At 44.0% G+C, this 15,000-nt stretch overlaps 1 protein-coding gene across 3 annotated transcripts in view; it reads left to right on the top strand.

Annotated features, from left to right (window-relative positions):
- Nucleotides 1-15,000, top strand: part of LOC139380991 (neuropilin-2-like) — a 184,271-nt gene that overhangs the window by 19,893 nt on the left and 149,378 nt on the right. For all 3 annotated transcript variants that reach the window (XM_071124210.1, XM_071124212.1, XM_071124211.1), the window contains exon 2: nucleotides 8,938-9,115. In XM_071124210.1, the coding sequence (XP_070980311.1) occupies nucleotides 8,938-9,115 (178 nt within the window). The remainder of the gene's footprint in view (nucleotides 1-8,937; nucleotides 9,116-15,000) is intronic.

Below are 15,000 nucleotides of genomic sequence, written 5' to 3' on the forward strand. Positions count from 1 at the left end.
AGCCAGCCTCTTCCTGTCTCCTCTTCTCTCTCAGCCCTCACGACAGCCCCCCACTACAGCCCCCACTACAACTGAGCAAGAGGACAAGTACATTAGAGTGTCTAGTTTGAGAAACAGACGCCTCACATGTCCTCAACTGGCAGCTTCATTGAATAGTACCCGCAAAACACCAGTCTCAACGTCAACAGTGAAGAGGCGACTCCGGGATGCTGGACTTCTAGGCAGATTTCCTCTGTCCAGTGTCAACGTCAACAGTGTAGAGGCGACTCTGGGACGCTGGCCATCTAGGCAGAGTTCCTCTGTCCAGTGTCTGTGTTCTTTTGCCCATCTTAATCTTTTCCTTTTATTGGCCAGTCAGAGTTATGACTTTTTCTTTGCAACTCTGCCTAGAAGGCCAGCATCCCGGAGTCGCCTCTTCACTGTTGACTTTGAGATTGGTGTTTTGCGGGAACTTGGGGATGGGAGTAATGATAACAGACACTAGGAGGGAACTTGGGGATGGGATAAATGATAACAGACACTAGGAGGGAACTTGAGGATGGGAGCAATGATAACAGACACTAGGAGGGAACTTGGGGATGGGAGCAATGATAACAGACACTAGGAGGGAACTTGGGGATGGGAGCAATGATAACAGACACTAGGAGGGAACTTGGGGATGGGAGCAATGATAACAGACACTAGGAGGGAACTTGGGGATGGGAGCAATGATAACAGACACTAGGAGGGAACTTGTGGATGGGAGCAATGATAACAGACACTAGGAGGGAACTTGGGGATGGGAGCAATGATAACAGACACTAGGAGGGAACTTGGGGATGGGAGCAATGATAACAGACACTAGGAGGGAACTTGGGGATGGGAGCAATGATAACAGACACTAGGAGGGAACTTGGGGATGGGAGCAATGATAACAGACACTAGGAGGGAACTTGAGGATGGGAGCAATGATAACAGACACTAGGAGGGAACTTGAGGATGGGAGCAATGATAACAGACACTAGGAGGGAACTTGAGGATGGGAGCAATGATAACAGACACTAGGAGGGATCTTGAGGATGGGAGCAATGATAACAGACACTAGGAGGGAACTTGAGGATGGGAGCAATGATAACAGACAATAGGAGGGAACTTGAGGATGGGAGCAATGATAACAGACACTAGGAAGGAACTTGGGGATGGGAGCAATGATAACAGACACTAGGAGGGAACTTGAGGATGGGAGCAATGATAACAGACACTAGTAGGGAACTTCAGGATGGGAGCAATGATAACAGACACTAGGAGGGAACTTGAGGATGGGAGCAATGATAACAGACACTAGGAGGGAACTTGAGGATGGGAGCAATGATAACAGACACTAGGCGGGAACTTGAGGATGGGAGCAATGATAACAGACACTAGGAGGGAACTTGAGGATGGGAGCAATGATAACAGACACTAGGAGGGAACTTAAGGATGGGAGCAATGATAACAGACACTAGGAGGGAACTTGAGGATGGGAGCAATGATAACAGACACTAGGAGGGAACTTGAGGATAGGAGCAATGATAACAGACACTAGGAGGGAACTTGAGGATGGGAGCAATGATAACAGACACTAGGAGGGAACTTGAGGATGGGAGCAATGATAACAGACACTAGGAGGGAACTTGAGGATGGGAGCAACGATAACAGACACTAGGAGGGAACTTGGGGATGGGAGCAATGATAACAGACACTAGGAGGGAACTTGGGGATGGGAGCAATGATAACAGACACTAGGAGGGAACTTGAGGATGGGAGCAATGATAACAGACACTAGGAGGGAACTTGAGGATGGGAGCAATGATAACAGACACTAGGAAGGAACTTGAGGATGGGAGCAATGATAACAGACACTAGGAGGGAACTTGAGGATGGGAGCAATGATAACAGACACTAGGAGGGAACTTGAGGATGGGAGCAATGATAACAGACACTAGGAGGGAACTTGAGGATGGGAGCAATGATAACAGACACTAGGAGGGAACTTGGGGATGGGAGCAATGATAACAGACACTAGGAGGGAACTTGAGGATGGGAGCAATGATTACAGACACTAGGAGGGAACTTGAGGATGGGAGCAATGATAACAGACACTAGGAGGGAACTTGGGGATGGGAGCAATGATAACAGACACTAGGAGGGAACTTGAGGATGGGAGCAATGATAACAGACACTAGGAGGGAACTTGAGGATGGGAGCAATGATAACAGACACTAGGAGGGAACTTGAGGATGGGAGCAATGATAACAGACACTAGGAGGGAACTTGGGGATGGGAGCAATGATAACAGACACTAGGAGGGAACTTGAGGATGGGATAAATGATGAAAATCTTTTACTGTTTTCCTCTTATGGAAGAAAGAAGATGTACCTGCAATGTGTGTTACGTGTGTGTGTGTGTGTGTCTCTCTGTGTGTGTGTGTGTGTGTGTGTGTGTCTCTATGTGTGTGTGTGTGTGTGCGTGTGTGCGTGTGTGTGTGTGTGTGCGTGTGTGTGTGTTTGTCAGTGTACTGTGGGCCTATATTTGGTACTGAATAAGTTACGGGCCATCGAAGAGCAGTGGAGAAGAGACAGTACATAAAACATGCCTTTTAAGATATAGTAGCTGTGGAAATGTCAACACTTCAAAGTCTATCACAGTTGAGGCATCTGGTTCTTATTGTTCCTTTTCAATATCTGACACATTGAAGAGGACAGGCAGGGGACGATTCACAGCAGTGGGCATTAAGTCATGCAGTGTGCAGGCAGACAGTGTTTGAATGATACCAGGTCTGTGTTGAACCTGGCTGAGTTCAGGTAGTGTTGTAGTGTTCTAGAACTAGTGTTCCAGTAATCTAGTGTTCTAGTAGTGGTGTAGTTTTCTAGAACTAGTGTTCCAGTAATCTAGTTTTCTATTAGTGGTGTAGTGTTCTAGAACTAGTGTTCCAGTAATCTAGTGTTCTAGTAGTGGTGTAGTGTTCTAGAACTAGTGTTCCAGTAATCTAGTGTTCTAGTAGTGGTGTAGTGTTCTAGAACTAGTGTTCCAGTAATCTAGTGTTCTAGTAGTGGTGTAGTGTTCTAGAACTAGTGTTCCAGTGATCTAGTGTTCTAGTAGTGGTGTAGTGTTCTAGAACTAGTGTTCCAGTAATCTAGTGTTCTAGTAGTGGTGTAGTGTTCTAGAACTAGTGTTCCAGTGATCTAGTGTTCTAGTAGTGGTGTAGTGTTCTAGAACTAGTGTTCCAGTAATCTAGTGTTCTAGTAGTGGTGTAGTGTTCTAGAACTAGTGTTCCAGTGATCTAGTGTTCTAGTAGTGGTGTAGTGTTCTAGAACTAGTGTTCCAGTAATCTAGTGTTCTAGTAGTGGTGTAGTGTTCTAGAACTAGTGTTCCAGTGATCTAGTGTTCTAGTAGTGGTGTAGTGTTCTAGAACTAGTGTTCCAGTGATCTAGTGTTCTAGTAGTGGTGCAGTGTTCTAGAACAAGTGTTCCAGTAATCTAGTGTTCTAGAACTAGTGTTCCAGTGATCTAGTGTTCTAGTAGTGGTGTAGTGTTGTAGAACTAGTGTTCCAGTGATCTAGTGTTCCTTTCTAGTATGCAGGAGATGTAACGATGGTGAAGAGTGAAGGGGATGTGACCCAAAAGGTTCTCTGTGTTCCTGGAAAGAGGAACTGGCTGGCATAGAGCAGATGTTGAGATGTGATTGTTCACAGATATTGTGGTGGAAGCCAGCCACAGTGTGTGTGTGTGTGTGTGTGTGTGTGTGTGTGTGTGTGTGTGTGTGTGTGTGTGTGTGTGTGTGTGTGTGTGTGTGTGTGTGTGTGTGTGTGTGTGTGTGTGTGAAAGCCAGCCACACAAGCAGACCTCAAACTGTCAATCAAACTTGTCTGTTTGAAGACCTTCCAGAACCTCCTGCTGGGACACTACCATGGGGCTGGAGAGACACCAACTACAACGTGTGTTAGTACTGTAGTGTGTGTGTGTGTGTTCTGTCTTTCATTCCATTACACTTGGCTGTAGTCAACATAGGTTGTCCATATAAGACACAGTAGTGTTGTAGTGTATAACAGTACACTGTACTGTACTCTACTGTACTCTACTCTGCTCTGGTATATTCTGCTCTGTTCTGCTCAACTCTGATCTTCTCCACTGTACTCTACTTTGCTCTACTGTACTGTACTATACTCTACTCAAAACTACTGTCGTCTACTCTACTCAACTGTACTATACTTTACTCTACTGTACTCTACTCTTCTATACTCTACTCTACTTCACTCTACTCTACTGTACTCTACTGTACTCTACTCTTCTATACTCTACTCTACTTCACTCTACTCTACTGTACTCTACTGTACTCTACTATACTCTACTCTTCTATACTCTACTCTACTTCACTCTACTCTACTGTACTCTACTGTACTCTACTCTTCTATACTCTACTATACTCTACTCTACTTCACTCTACTGTACTGTACTCTTCTGTACTGTACTCTACTCTACTCTACTCTACTTCACTCTACTCTACTGTACTCTACTGTACTCTACTCTTCTGTACTCTTCTGGCTAAATTTTCAATCTGGACCTCAAACCATCATGGCCACCTAATCATCCCCAGTTTACAATTGGCTCATTCATCCCCCCTCCTCTCCCCTGTAACTTTTCCCCAGGTCGTTGCTGCAAATGAGAATGTCCTCAGTCAATTTACCTGGTAAAATATATATATTTTAAATAAATACCCTAGTCTAATCTATTCTTCTCTACTCTAGTCTGTTGTGCTCTACTCTAGTCTAGTCTAGTCTGTTCTACTCTAGTCTAGTCTATTCTACTCTAGTCTAGTCTATTCTACTCTAGTCTATTCTACTCTAGTCTAGTCTAGTCTGGGTCTAGTCTATTCTACTTTATTCTAGTCTACTCTAGTCAATTCTATTCTACTCTAGTCTAGTCTCCTCTAGTCTAGTCTGTTCTACTCTAGTCTAGTCTACTATATTCTACTCTATTTTACTCTAGTCTAGTCTAGTCTCCTCTAGTCTACTCTAGTCTAGTCTGGGTCTAGTCTACTTTATTATAGTCTACTCTAGTCTATTCTACTCTACTCTAGTCTAGTCTACTCTATTTTACTCTAGTCTAGTCTACTTTTGTCTACTCTAGTCTAGTCTACTCTATTTTACTCTAGTCTAGTCTACTTTTGTCTACTCTAGTCTAGTCTACTCTATTCTACTCTATTTTACTCTACTCTACTCTGCTCTACTCTGCTGTTGTCTTGTGGACCATGTTGTCTAATGCTCTACATGTTTGTCTTCCTTCCTGCCTCTCTAACACATCACTGTTTTGGTGAAGTAATTGAAAGTGAAAAGTGACTGTGGTTGACAGCTGAGGGGCTTACTCATCATATAATACACAGAGAAGAGAAATAACACCCTGTCTTGAAGCTTCCTGCATGTGTGTGTGTGGAGGGGGGGGGACTAGTTTGTGTGAGTGTGTTTGTGTGTGTGATTGTGTGTGTGTGTGTGGGGGGGGGGGGGGGACTAGTGTATGTGAGTGTGAGTGTGTTTGTGTGGGGGGGGTGGACTAGTGTATGTGAGTGTGAGTGTGTTTGTGTGTGTGTGTGGGGGGGGTGGACTAGTGTGTGTGAGTGTGAGTGTGTTTGTGTGTGGGGGGGGGGGGTGGACTAGTGTATGTGAGTGTGAGTGTGTTTGTGTGTGTGTGTGGGGGGGGTGGACTAGTGTGTGTGAGTGTGTTTGTGTGTGGGGGGGGGGGGGGTGGACTAGTGTATGTGAGTGTGAGTGTGTTTGTGTGTGTGTGTGTGGGGGGGGGGGGGGGGGGGGGTGGTGGACTAGTGTTTGTGAGTGTGTGTGTGTTTGTGTGTGTGTGTGTGTGGGGGGGGGACTAGTGTGTGTGTGTGTGTGTGTGTGTGTGTGGGGGGGGGGGGGGGACGACTAGTGTGTGTGTGTGTGTCGGGTCAGAACGGATGCTTTGTGAGCCTCTCCATCTAACTCACAGCGTTAACCCGACCCCTGACCTCTAACACAGAGACAGCTTGTCTGTCACTTCCTGTCTCAGTGTTCCGCTACCGACAGTGAGGTTATTATACAACAGACAGGCAGAGAGTGCACTACTGTGATCCTGTGTGTCCTTTAGGTTTACTGACTGGTCTGCTACAGCACAGTGAGAATACAGTGTGGACAGTTTAACCCTCAACGTGCCGCCATAGATTTGCTAGGGAGGATCGTTCAACAGCGGTAGATGTCGTGGTGATATTCAAGCTGTTCTCCGTTCCCGAATAGCTGAGTTTCCTTTTGTCAAGTCCAGGAAGTATGACATTGTCAGGCCCTGCGGTTTTGGGATGAGGAGGTATAGTCTCTTCCCACAGACATTAGTAGACCCAGAACTTTACCAAAGTCTAAACTAGATAAGGTTTTATTATCTCACATTCTGACTGAAAACCTCTGTGTTGTCTGTCCTCACGTTCTGACTGAAAACCTCTGTGTTGTCTGTCCTCACGTTCTGACTGAAAACCTCTGTGTTGTCTGTCCTCACGTTCTGACTGAAAACCTCTGTGTTGTCTGTCCTCACGTTCTGACTAAAAACCTCTGTGTTGTCTGTCCTCACGTTCTGACTGAAAACCTCTGTTGTTGTCTGTCCTCACGTTCTGACTGAACACCTCTGTGTTGTCTGTCCTCACGTTCTGACTGAAAACCTCTGTGTTGTCTGTCCTCACGTTCTGACTGAAAAGCTCTGTGTTGTCTGTCCTCACGTTCTGACTGAAAACCTCTGTGTTGTCTGTCCTCACGTTCTGACTGAAAACCTCTGTTGTTGTCTGTCCTCACGTTCTGACTGAAAACCTCTGTGTTGTCTGTCCTCACGTTCTGACTGAAAACCTCTGTTGTTGTCTGTCCTCACGTTCTGACTGAAAACCTCTGTGTTGTCTGTCCTCACGTTCTGACTGAAAACCTCTGTTGTTGTCTGTCCTCACGTTCTGACTGAAAACCTCTGTGTTGTCTGTCCTCACGTTCTGACTGAAAACCTCTGTTGTTGTCTGTCCTCACGTTCTGACTGAAAACCTCTGTGTTGTCTGTCCTCACATTCTGACTGAAAACCTCTGTGTTGTCTGTCCTCACGTTCTGACTGAAAACCTCTGTTGTTGTCTGTCCTCACGTTCTGACTGAAAACCTCTGTTGTTGTCTGTCCTCACGTTCTGACTGAAAACCTCTGTGTTGTCTGTCCTCACGTTCTGACTGAAAACCTCTGTTGTTGTCTGTCCTCACGTTCTGACTGAACACCTCTGTGTTGTCTGTCCTCACGTTCTGACTGAAAACCTCTGTGTTGTCTGTCCTCACGTTCTGACTGAACACCTCTGTGTTGTCTGTCCTCACGTTCTGACTGAAAACCTCTGTGTTGTCTGTCCTCACGTTCTGACTGAAAACCTCTGTGTTGTCTGTCCTCACGTTCTGACTGAAAACCTCTGTGTTGTCTGTCCTCACGTTCTGACTGAAAACCTCTGTGTTGTCTGTCCTCACGTTCTGACTGAAAACCTCTGTTGTTGTCTGTCCTCACGTTCTGACTGAACACCTCTGTGTTGTCTGTCCTCACGTTCTGACTGAAAACCTCTGTGTTGTCTGTCCTCACGTTCTGACTGAAAACCTCTGTTGTTGTCTGTCCTCACGTTCTGACTGAACACCTCTGTGTTGTCTGTCCTCACGTTCTGACTGAAAACCTCTGTGTTGTCTGTCCTCACGTTCTGACTGAAAACCTCTGTGTTGTCTGTCCTCACGTTCTGACTGAAAACCTCTGTGTTGTCTGTCCTCACGTTCTGACTGAAAACCTCTGTTGTTGTCTGTCCTCACGTTCTGACTGAAAACCTCTGTGTTGTCTGTCCTCACGTTCTGACTGAAAACCTCTGTTGTTGTCTGTCCTCACGTTCTGACTGAAAACCTCTGTTGTTGTCTGTCCTCACGTTCTGACTGAAAACCTCTGTTGTTGTCTGTCCTCACGTTCTGACTGAAAACCTCTGTTGTTGTCTGTCCTCACGTTCTGACTGAAAACCTCTGTGTTGTCTGTCCTCACGTTCTGACTGAAAACCTCTGTGTTGTCTGTCCTCACGTTCTGACTGAAAACCTCTGTTGTTGTCTGTCCTCACGTTCTGACTGAAAACCTCTGTGTTGTCTGTCCTCACGTTCTGACTGAAAACCTCTGTTGTCTGTCCTCACGTTCTGACTGAAAACCTCTGTGTTGTCTGTCCTCACGTTCTGACTGAAAACCTCTGTTGTTGTCTGTCCTCACGTTCTGACTGAAAACCTCTGTGTTGTCTGTCCTCACGTTCTGACTGAAAACCTCTGTGTTGTCTGTCCTCACGTTCTGACTGAAAACCTCTGTTGTTGTCTGTCCTCACGTTCTGACTGAAAACCTCTGTTGTTGTCTGTCCTCACGTTCTGACTGAAAACCTCTGTGTTGTCTGTCCTCACGTTCTGACTGAAAACCTCTGTTGTTGTCTGTCCTCACGTTCTGACTGAACACCTCTGTGTTGTCTGTCCTCACGTTCTGACTGAAAACCTCTGTGTTGTCTGTCCTCACGTTCTGACTGAAAACCTCTGTGTTGTCTGTCCTCACGTTCTGACTGAAAACCTCTGTGTTGTCTGTCCTCACGTTCTGACTGAAAACCTCTGTTGTTGTCTGTCCTCACGTTCTGACTGAAAACCTCTGTTGTTGTCTGTCCTCACGTTCTGACTGAAAACCTCTGTGTTGTCTGTCCTCACGTTCTGACTGAAAACCTCTGTTGTTGTCTGTCCTCACGTTCTGACTGAAAACCTCTGTTGTTGTCTGTCCTCACGTTCTGACTGAAAACCTCTGTGTTGTCTGTACTCACGTTCTGACTGAAAACCTCTGTTGTTGTCTGTCCTCACGTTCTGACTGAAAACCTCTGTTGTTGTCTGTCCTATAGGAGAGGCGTGTGGCGGACATTTTGATGCCAGCAACGCAGGGTACATCACCACCCCAGGGTACCCTCTGGAGTACCCCCCTCATCAGAGCTGTCGCTGGGTCGTCACCGCCCCAGAACCTTCCCAGCGTATCGTCCTCAACTTCAACCCCCACTTTGAACTGGAGAAACTGGACTGCAGGTGAGACAGAGAAGGAGATCTATACTGTTTATATCCAACACCACAGAGAGATCTTTACTGTTTATATCCAACACCACAGAGAGATCTATACTGTTTATATCCAACACCACAGAGAGATCTATACTGTGTATATCCAACACCACAGAGAAGGAGATCTATACTGTTTATATCCAACACCACAGTGAGATCTGTTCTGTTTGTATCCAACACCACCGAGAGATCTATACTGTTTATATCCAACACCACAGAGAAGGAGATCTATACTGTTTATATCCAACACCACAGTGAGATCTGTTCTGTTTATATCCAACACCACAGTGAGATCTGTTCTGTTTATATCCAACACCACAGTGAGATCTGTTCTGTTTATATCCAACACCACAGTGAGATCTGTTCTGTTTATATCCAACACCACAGTGAGATCTGTTCTGTTTATATCCAACACCACAGTGAGATCTGTTCTGTTTATATCCAACACCACAGTGAGATCTGTTCTGTTTATATTCAACACCACAGTGAGATCTGTTCTGTTTATATCCAACACCACAGTGAGATCTGTTCTGTTTGTATCCAACACCACAGAGAAGGAGATCTATACTGTTTATATCCAACACCACAGTGAGATCTGTTCTGTTTATATCCAACACCACAGTGAGATCTGTTCTGTTTATATCCAACACCACAGTGAGATCTGTTCTGTTTATATCCAACACCACAGTGAGATCTGTTCTGTTTATATCCAACACCACAGTGAGATCTGTTCTGTTTATATCCAACACCACAGTGAGATCTGTTCTGTTTATATCCAACACCACAGTGAGATCTGTTCTGTTTATATTCAACACCACAGTGAGATCTGTTCTGTTTATATCCAACACCACCGTGAGATCTGTTCTGTTTGTATCCAACACCACAGAGAAGGAGATCTATACTGTTTATATCCAACACCACAGTGAGATCTGTTCTGTTTATATCCAACACCACAGTGAGATCTGTTCTGTTTATATTCAACACCACAGAGAGATCTGTTCTGTTTATATCCAACACCACAGTGAGATCTGTTCTGTTTATATCCAACACCACAGTGAGATCTGTTCTGTTTATATCCAACACCACAGTGAGATCTGTTCTGTTTATATCCAACACCACAGTGAGATCTGTTCTGTTTATATTCAACACCACAGTGAGATCTGTTCTGTTTATATCCAACACCACAGTGAGATCTGTTCTGTTTATATCCAACACCACAGAGAAGGAGATCTATACGGTGTATATCCAACACCACAGAGAAGGAGATCTATACTGTTTATATCCAACACCACCGTGAGATCTATACTGTTTATATCCAACACCACAGTGAGATCTGTTCTGTTTATATTCAACACCACAGTGAGATCTGTTCTGTTTATATTCAACACCACAGTGAGATCTGCTCTGTTTATATCCAACACCACAGTGAGATCTGTTCTGTTTATATCCAACACCACAGTGAGATCTGTTCTGTTCATATCCAACACCACAGTGAGATCTGTTCTGTTTGTATCCAACACAATTTCCAGCTCCCTGCTGTTTCTGTCTCAATTTCCCTCATAACAAGCTCTTGGCGTTATCTCTCTGTAATCTCCCACACCATATTCCCCATCTCTCTGTAATCTCCCACACCATATCCCCATCTCTCTGTAATCTCCCACACTATATGCCCCATCTCTCTGTAATCTCCCACACTATATTCCCCATCTCTCTGTAATCTCCCACACCATATTCCCCATCTCTCTGTAATCTCCCACACCATATTCCCCATCTCTCTGTAATCTCCCACACCATATTCCCCATCTCTCTGTAGTCTCCCACACCATATTCCCCATCTCTCTGTAATCTCCCACACCATATTCCCCATCTCTCTGTAATCTCCCACACCATATTACCAATTTCTCTGTTATCTCCCACACCATATTCCTCATCTCTCTGTAATCTCCCACACCATATTCCCCATCTTTCTGTAATCTCCCACACCATATTCCCCATCTCTCTGTTATCTCCCACACCATATTACCAATTTCTCTGTTATCTCCCACACCATATTCCTCATCTCTCTGTAATCTCCCACACTATATGCCCCATCTCTCTGTAATCTCCCACACCATATTCCCAATTTCTCTGTAATCAAATTCCACATCAACAACAACAACAACCACAGAATTCTAGAACCCTAGAGAATCAGTGGAGTATTGGGAGCATTCCATTCCATATGCCTGACATCAGTTCTGTTTCTTCTACCCTCTATTGGTAAGTCAGAGAAGCACAGACAGATTCCAGACCGTCCGTTATTTTGGGAAGAGATTGATCCATTGTCCAACTCTCCAAACTTCACATAGAATACCGTTGTATCAGCGGGCACTGAGCTGCATATACACGTATAAGGCAACATACACAACCAGTCAAAAGTGTAGACACACCTACTCATTCAAAGGTTTTTCTTTATTTGTACTATTTGCTACATTGTAGAATAACAGTGAAGACATCAAAAACTATTAAATAACACATATGGAATCATGTAGTAACCAAAAAAAGTGTTAAACAAATAAAAATATATTTTATATTTCAGATTCTTCAAAGTAGCCTCCCTTTGCCTTGATGGCAGCTTTGCACACTCTTGGCATTCTCTCAACCAGCTTCATGAGGTAGTCACCTGGAATGCATTTCAATTAACAGGTGTGCCTTCTTAAAAGTTAATTTGTGGAATTTCGTTCCTCCTTAATGCGTTTGAGCCAATCAGTTGTGTTGTGACAAGGTAGGAGTGGTATAGAGAAGATAGCCCTATTTAGTAAAAGCCCAAGTCCGTAGTATGGCAAGAACAGCTAAAATAAGCAAAGAGAAATGACAGTCCATCATTACTTTAAGACATGAAGGTCAGTCAAGACAGAACATTTCAAGAACTTTGAAAGTTTCTTTAAGTGCAGTTGCAAAAACTATCAAGTGCTATGATGAAACTGGCTCTCATGAGGAAAGGAAGACCCAGAGTTACCTCTGCTGCAGAGGATAAGTTCAATAGAGTCAGAAATTGCAGCCCAAATAAATGCTTCACAGAGTTCAAGTAACAGACACATCTCAACATCAACTGTTCAGAGGAGACTGTGTGAATCAGGCCTTCATGGTCGAATTGCTGCAAAGAAACCACTACTAAAGGACACCAATAAGAAGAAGAGACTTTCTTGGGCCAAGAAACACAAGCAATGGACATTAGACCGGTGGAAATCTGTCCTTTAATCTGATGAGTCCAAATGGGAGATTTTTGGTTCCAACTGCCGTGTCTTTGTAAGACGCAGAGTAGGTGAACGGATGATCTCCGCATGTGTGGTTCCCATTGTGAAGCATGGAGGAGGTGGTGTGTTGGTGTGGGGGTGCTTTGCTGTTGACACTGTCAATGATTTATTTAGAATTCAACACTTAACCAGCATGGCTACCACTGCATTCTGCAGCAATGCACCATCCCATCTGGTTTGGGATTAGTGGTACTATCATTTGTTTTTCAACAGGACAATGACCCAACACACCTCCAGGCTGTGTAAGGGTTATTTGACCAAGGAGAGTGATGGAGTTCTGCATCAGATGACCTGGCCTCTACAATCCCCCGACCTCAACCCAATTGAGATGGTTTGGGATGAGTTGGACAGCAGAGTGAACGAAACCCAGCCAACAAGTGCTCAGCATATGTGGGAACTCCTTCAAGACGGTTGAAAAAGCATTCCACGTGAAGCTGGTTGAGAGAATGCTAAGAGTGTGCAAAGTTGTCATCAAGGCAATGGGAGGCTACTTGAAGAATCTCAACTATAAAATGTATTTTGACTTGACACTTTTCTGGTTAATACATTTCTTTATTTTGTACTATTTGCTACATTGTAGAATAACAGTGAAGACATCAAACCTATGAAACGTTGTTGGTTAATACAGGAGTGTCCAACGTGCTGGTCATTTATGAACATTTGAACATCTTGGCCATGTTCTGTTATAATCTCTACCCGGCACAGCCAGAAGAGGACTGGTCACCCCACATAGCCTGGTTCCCCTCTAGGTTTCTTCCTAGGTTCTGGCCTTTCTAGGGAGTTTTTCCAAGCCACCGTGCTTCTACACCTGCGTTGCTTGCTGTTTGGGGTTTTAGGCTGGGTTTCTGTACAGCACTTTGAGATATCAGCTGATGTACGAAGGGCTTTATAAATACATTTGATTTGATTTTGAATTGGATTCCATGTGTGTTATTTCATAGTTTGGATGTTGTCTTCCTTGAACATATGTACACAGTCAAAATACATGTATAGGGCTGAGATAGAGTTTAGTCTACAAGTCTACAAGCTGATAGACGACAGGACACTCCTAGTAAAGCCTAACCTTGCAGACAGATAGTGACCGTGTCCCAAATGGCATCTTAAGGCCCATCGGGCTCTGGTCAAAAGTAGTGCACTATATAGGGAATAGGGTTCCATAGGGCTCTGGTCTAAAGTAGTGCACTATATAGGGACTAGGGTCTTATTTGGGACGTGAACATTCCCAGTCATATCCTATCAGCCTCTCTCTCTCCGCCATTCTTCCATTTATTAACAAGCCATCAATAATACAAGGATATGTTTCTAAAAGAGAGATTTATGGCTCAGGATGCTTCCTGACAGTCTTTTGGAATGAGAACATTAATCTTTTAGCAGCTGTTGTTGAAAGACACTCTGCTGCTCTTCTTCAGTAGCACAGGAGTGATAGAAACACAGATTGTTGACTTTGAAGTTGTATTGTCACCTTGTTATTTTTCTTCCTCGCTCATTCCCAATAATGCAATAATCAATATCAGTAGTACTATAAAAACATTTATGAAAAAAGTTAAGTACAACAAAAAACACACGAGAAATATAAATAATAACACAAGGAAGGAAGTAAGTACAGTGCCTTGCGAAAGTATTCGGCCCCCTTGAACTTTGCGACCTTTTGCCACATTTCAGGCTTCAAACATAAAGATATAAAACTGTATTTTTTTGTGAAGAATCAACAACAAGTGGGACACAATCATGAAGTGGAACGACATTTATTGGATATTTCAAACTTTTTTAACAAATCAAAAACTGAAAAATTGGGCGTGCAAAATTATTCAGCCCCCTTAAGTTAATACTTTGTAGCGCCACCTTTTGCTGCGATTACAGCTGTAAGTCGCTTGGGGTATGTCTCTATCAGTTTTGCACATCGAGAGACTGACATTTTTTTCCCATTCCTCCTTGCAAAACAGCTCAAGCTCAGTGAGGTTGGATGGAGAGCATTTGTGAACAGCAGTTTTCAGTTCTTTCCACAGATTCTCGATTGGATTCAGGTCTGGACTTTAACTTGGCCATTCTAACACCTGGATATGTTTATTTTTTAACCATTCCATTGTAGATTTTGCTTTATGTTTTGGATCATTGTCTTGTTGGAAGACAAATCTCCGTCCCAGTCTCAGGTCTTTTGCAGACTCCATCAGGTTTTCTTCCAGAATGGTCCTGTATTTGGCTCCATCCATCTTCCCATCAATTTTAACCATCTTCCCTGTCCCTGCTGAAGAAAAGCAGGCCCAAACCATGATGCTGCCACCACCATGTTTGAAAGTGGGGATGGTGTGTTCAGGGTGATGAGCTGTGTTGCTTTTACGCCAAACATAACGTTTTGCATTGTTGCCAAAAAGTTTAATTTTGGTTTCATCTGACCAGAGCACCTTCTTCCACATGTTTGGTGTGTCTCCCAGGTGGCTTGTGGCAAACTTTAAACAACACTTTTTATGGATATCTTTAAGAAATGGCTTTCTTCTTGCCACTCTTCCATAAAGGCCAGATTTGTGCAATATACGACTGATTGTTGTCCTATGGACAGAGTCT

The sequence above is a fragment of the Oncorhynchus clarkii genome, chromosome 22, assembly GCF_045791955.1.
Source record: "Oncorhynchus clarkii lewisi isolate Uvic-CL-2024 chromosome 22, UVic_Ocla_1.0, whole genome shotgun sequence".
NCBI classification, from domain to species: Eukaryota; Metazoa; Chordata; class Actinopteri; order Salmoniformes; family Salmonidae; genus Oncorhynchus; species Oncorhynchus clarkii.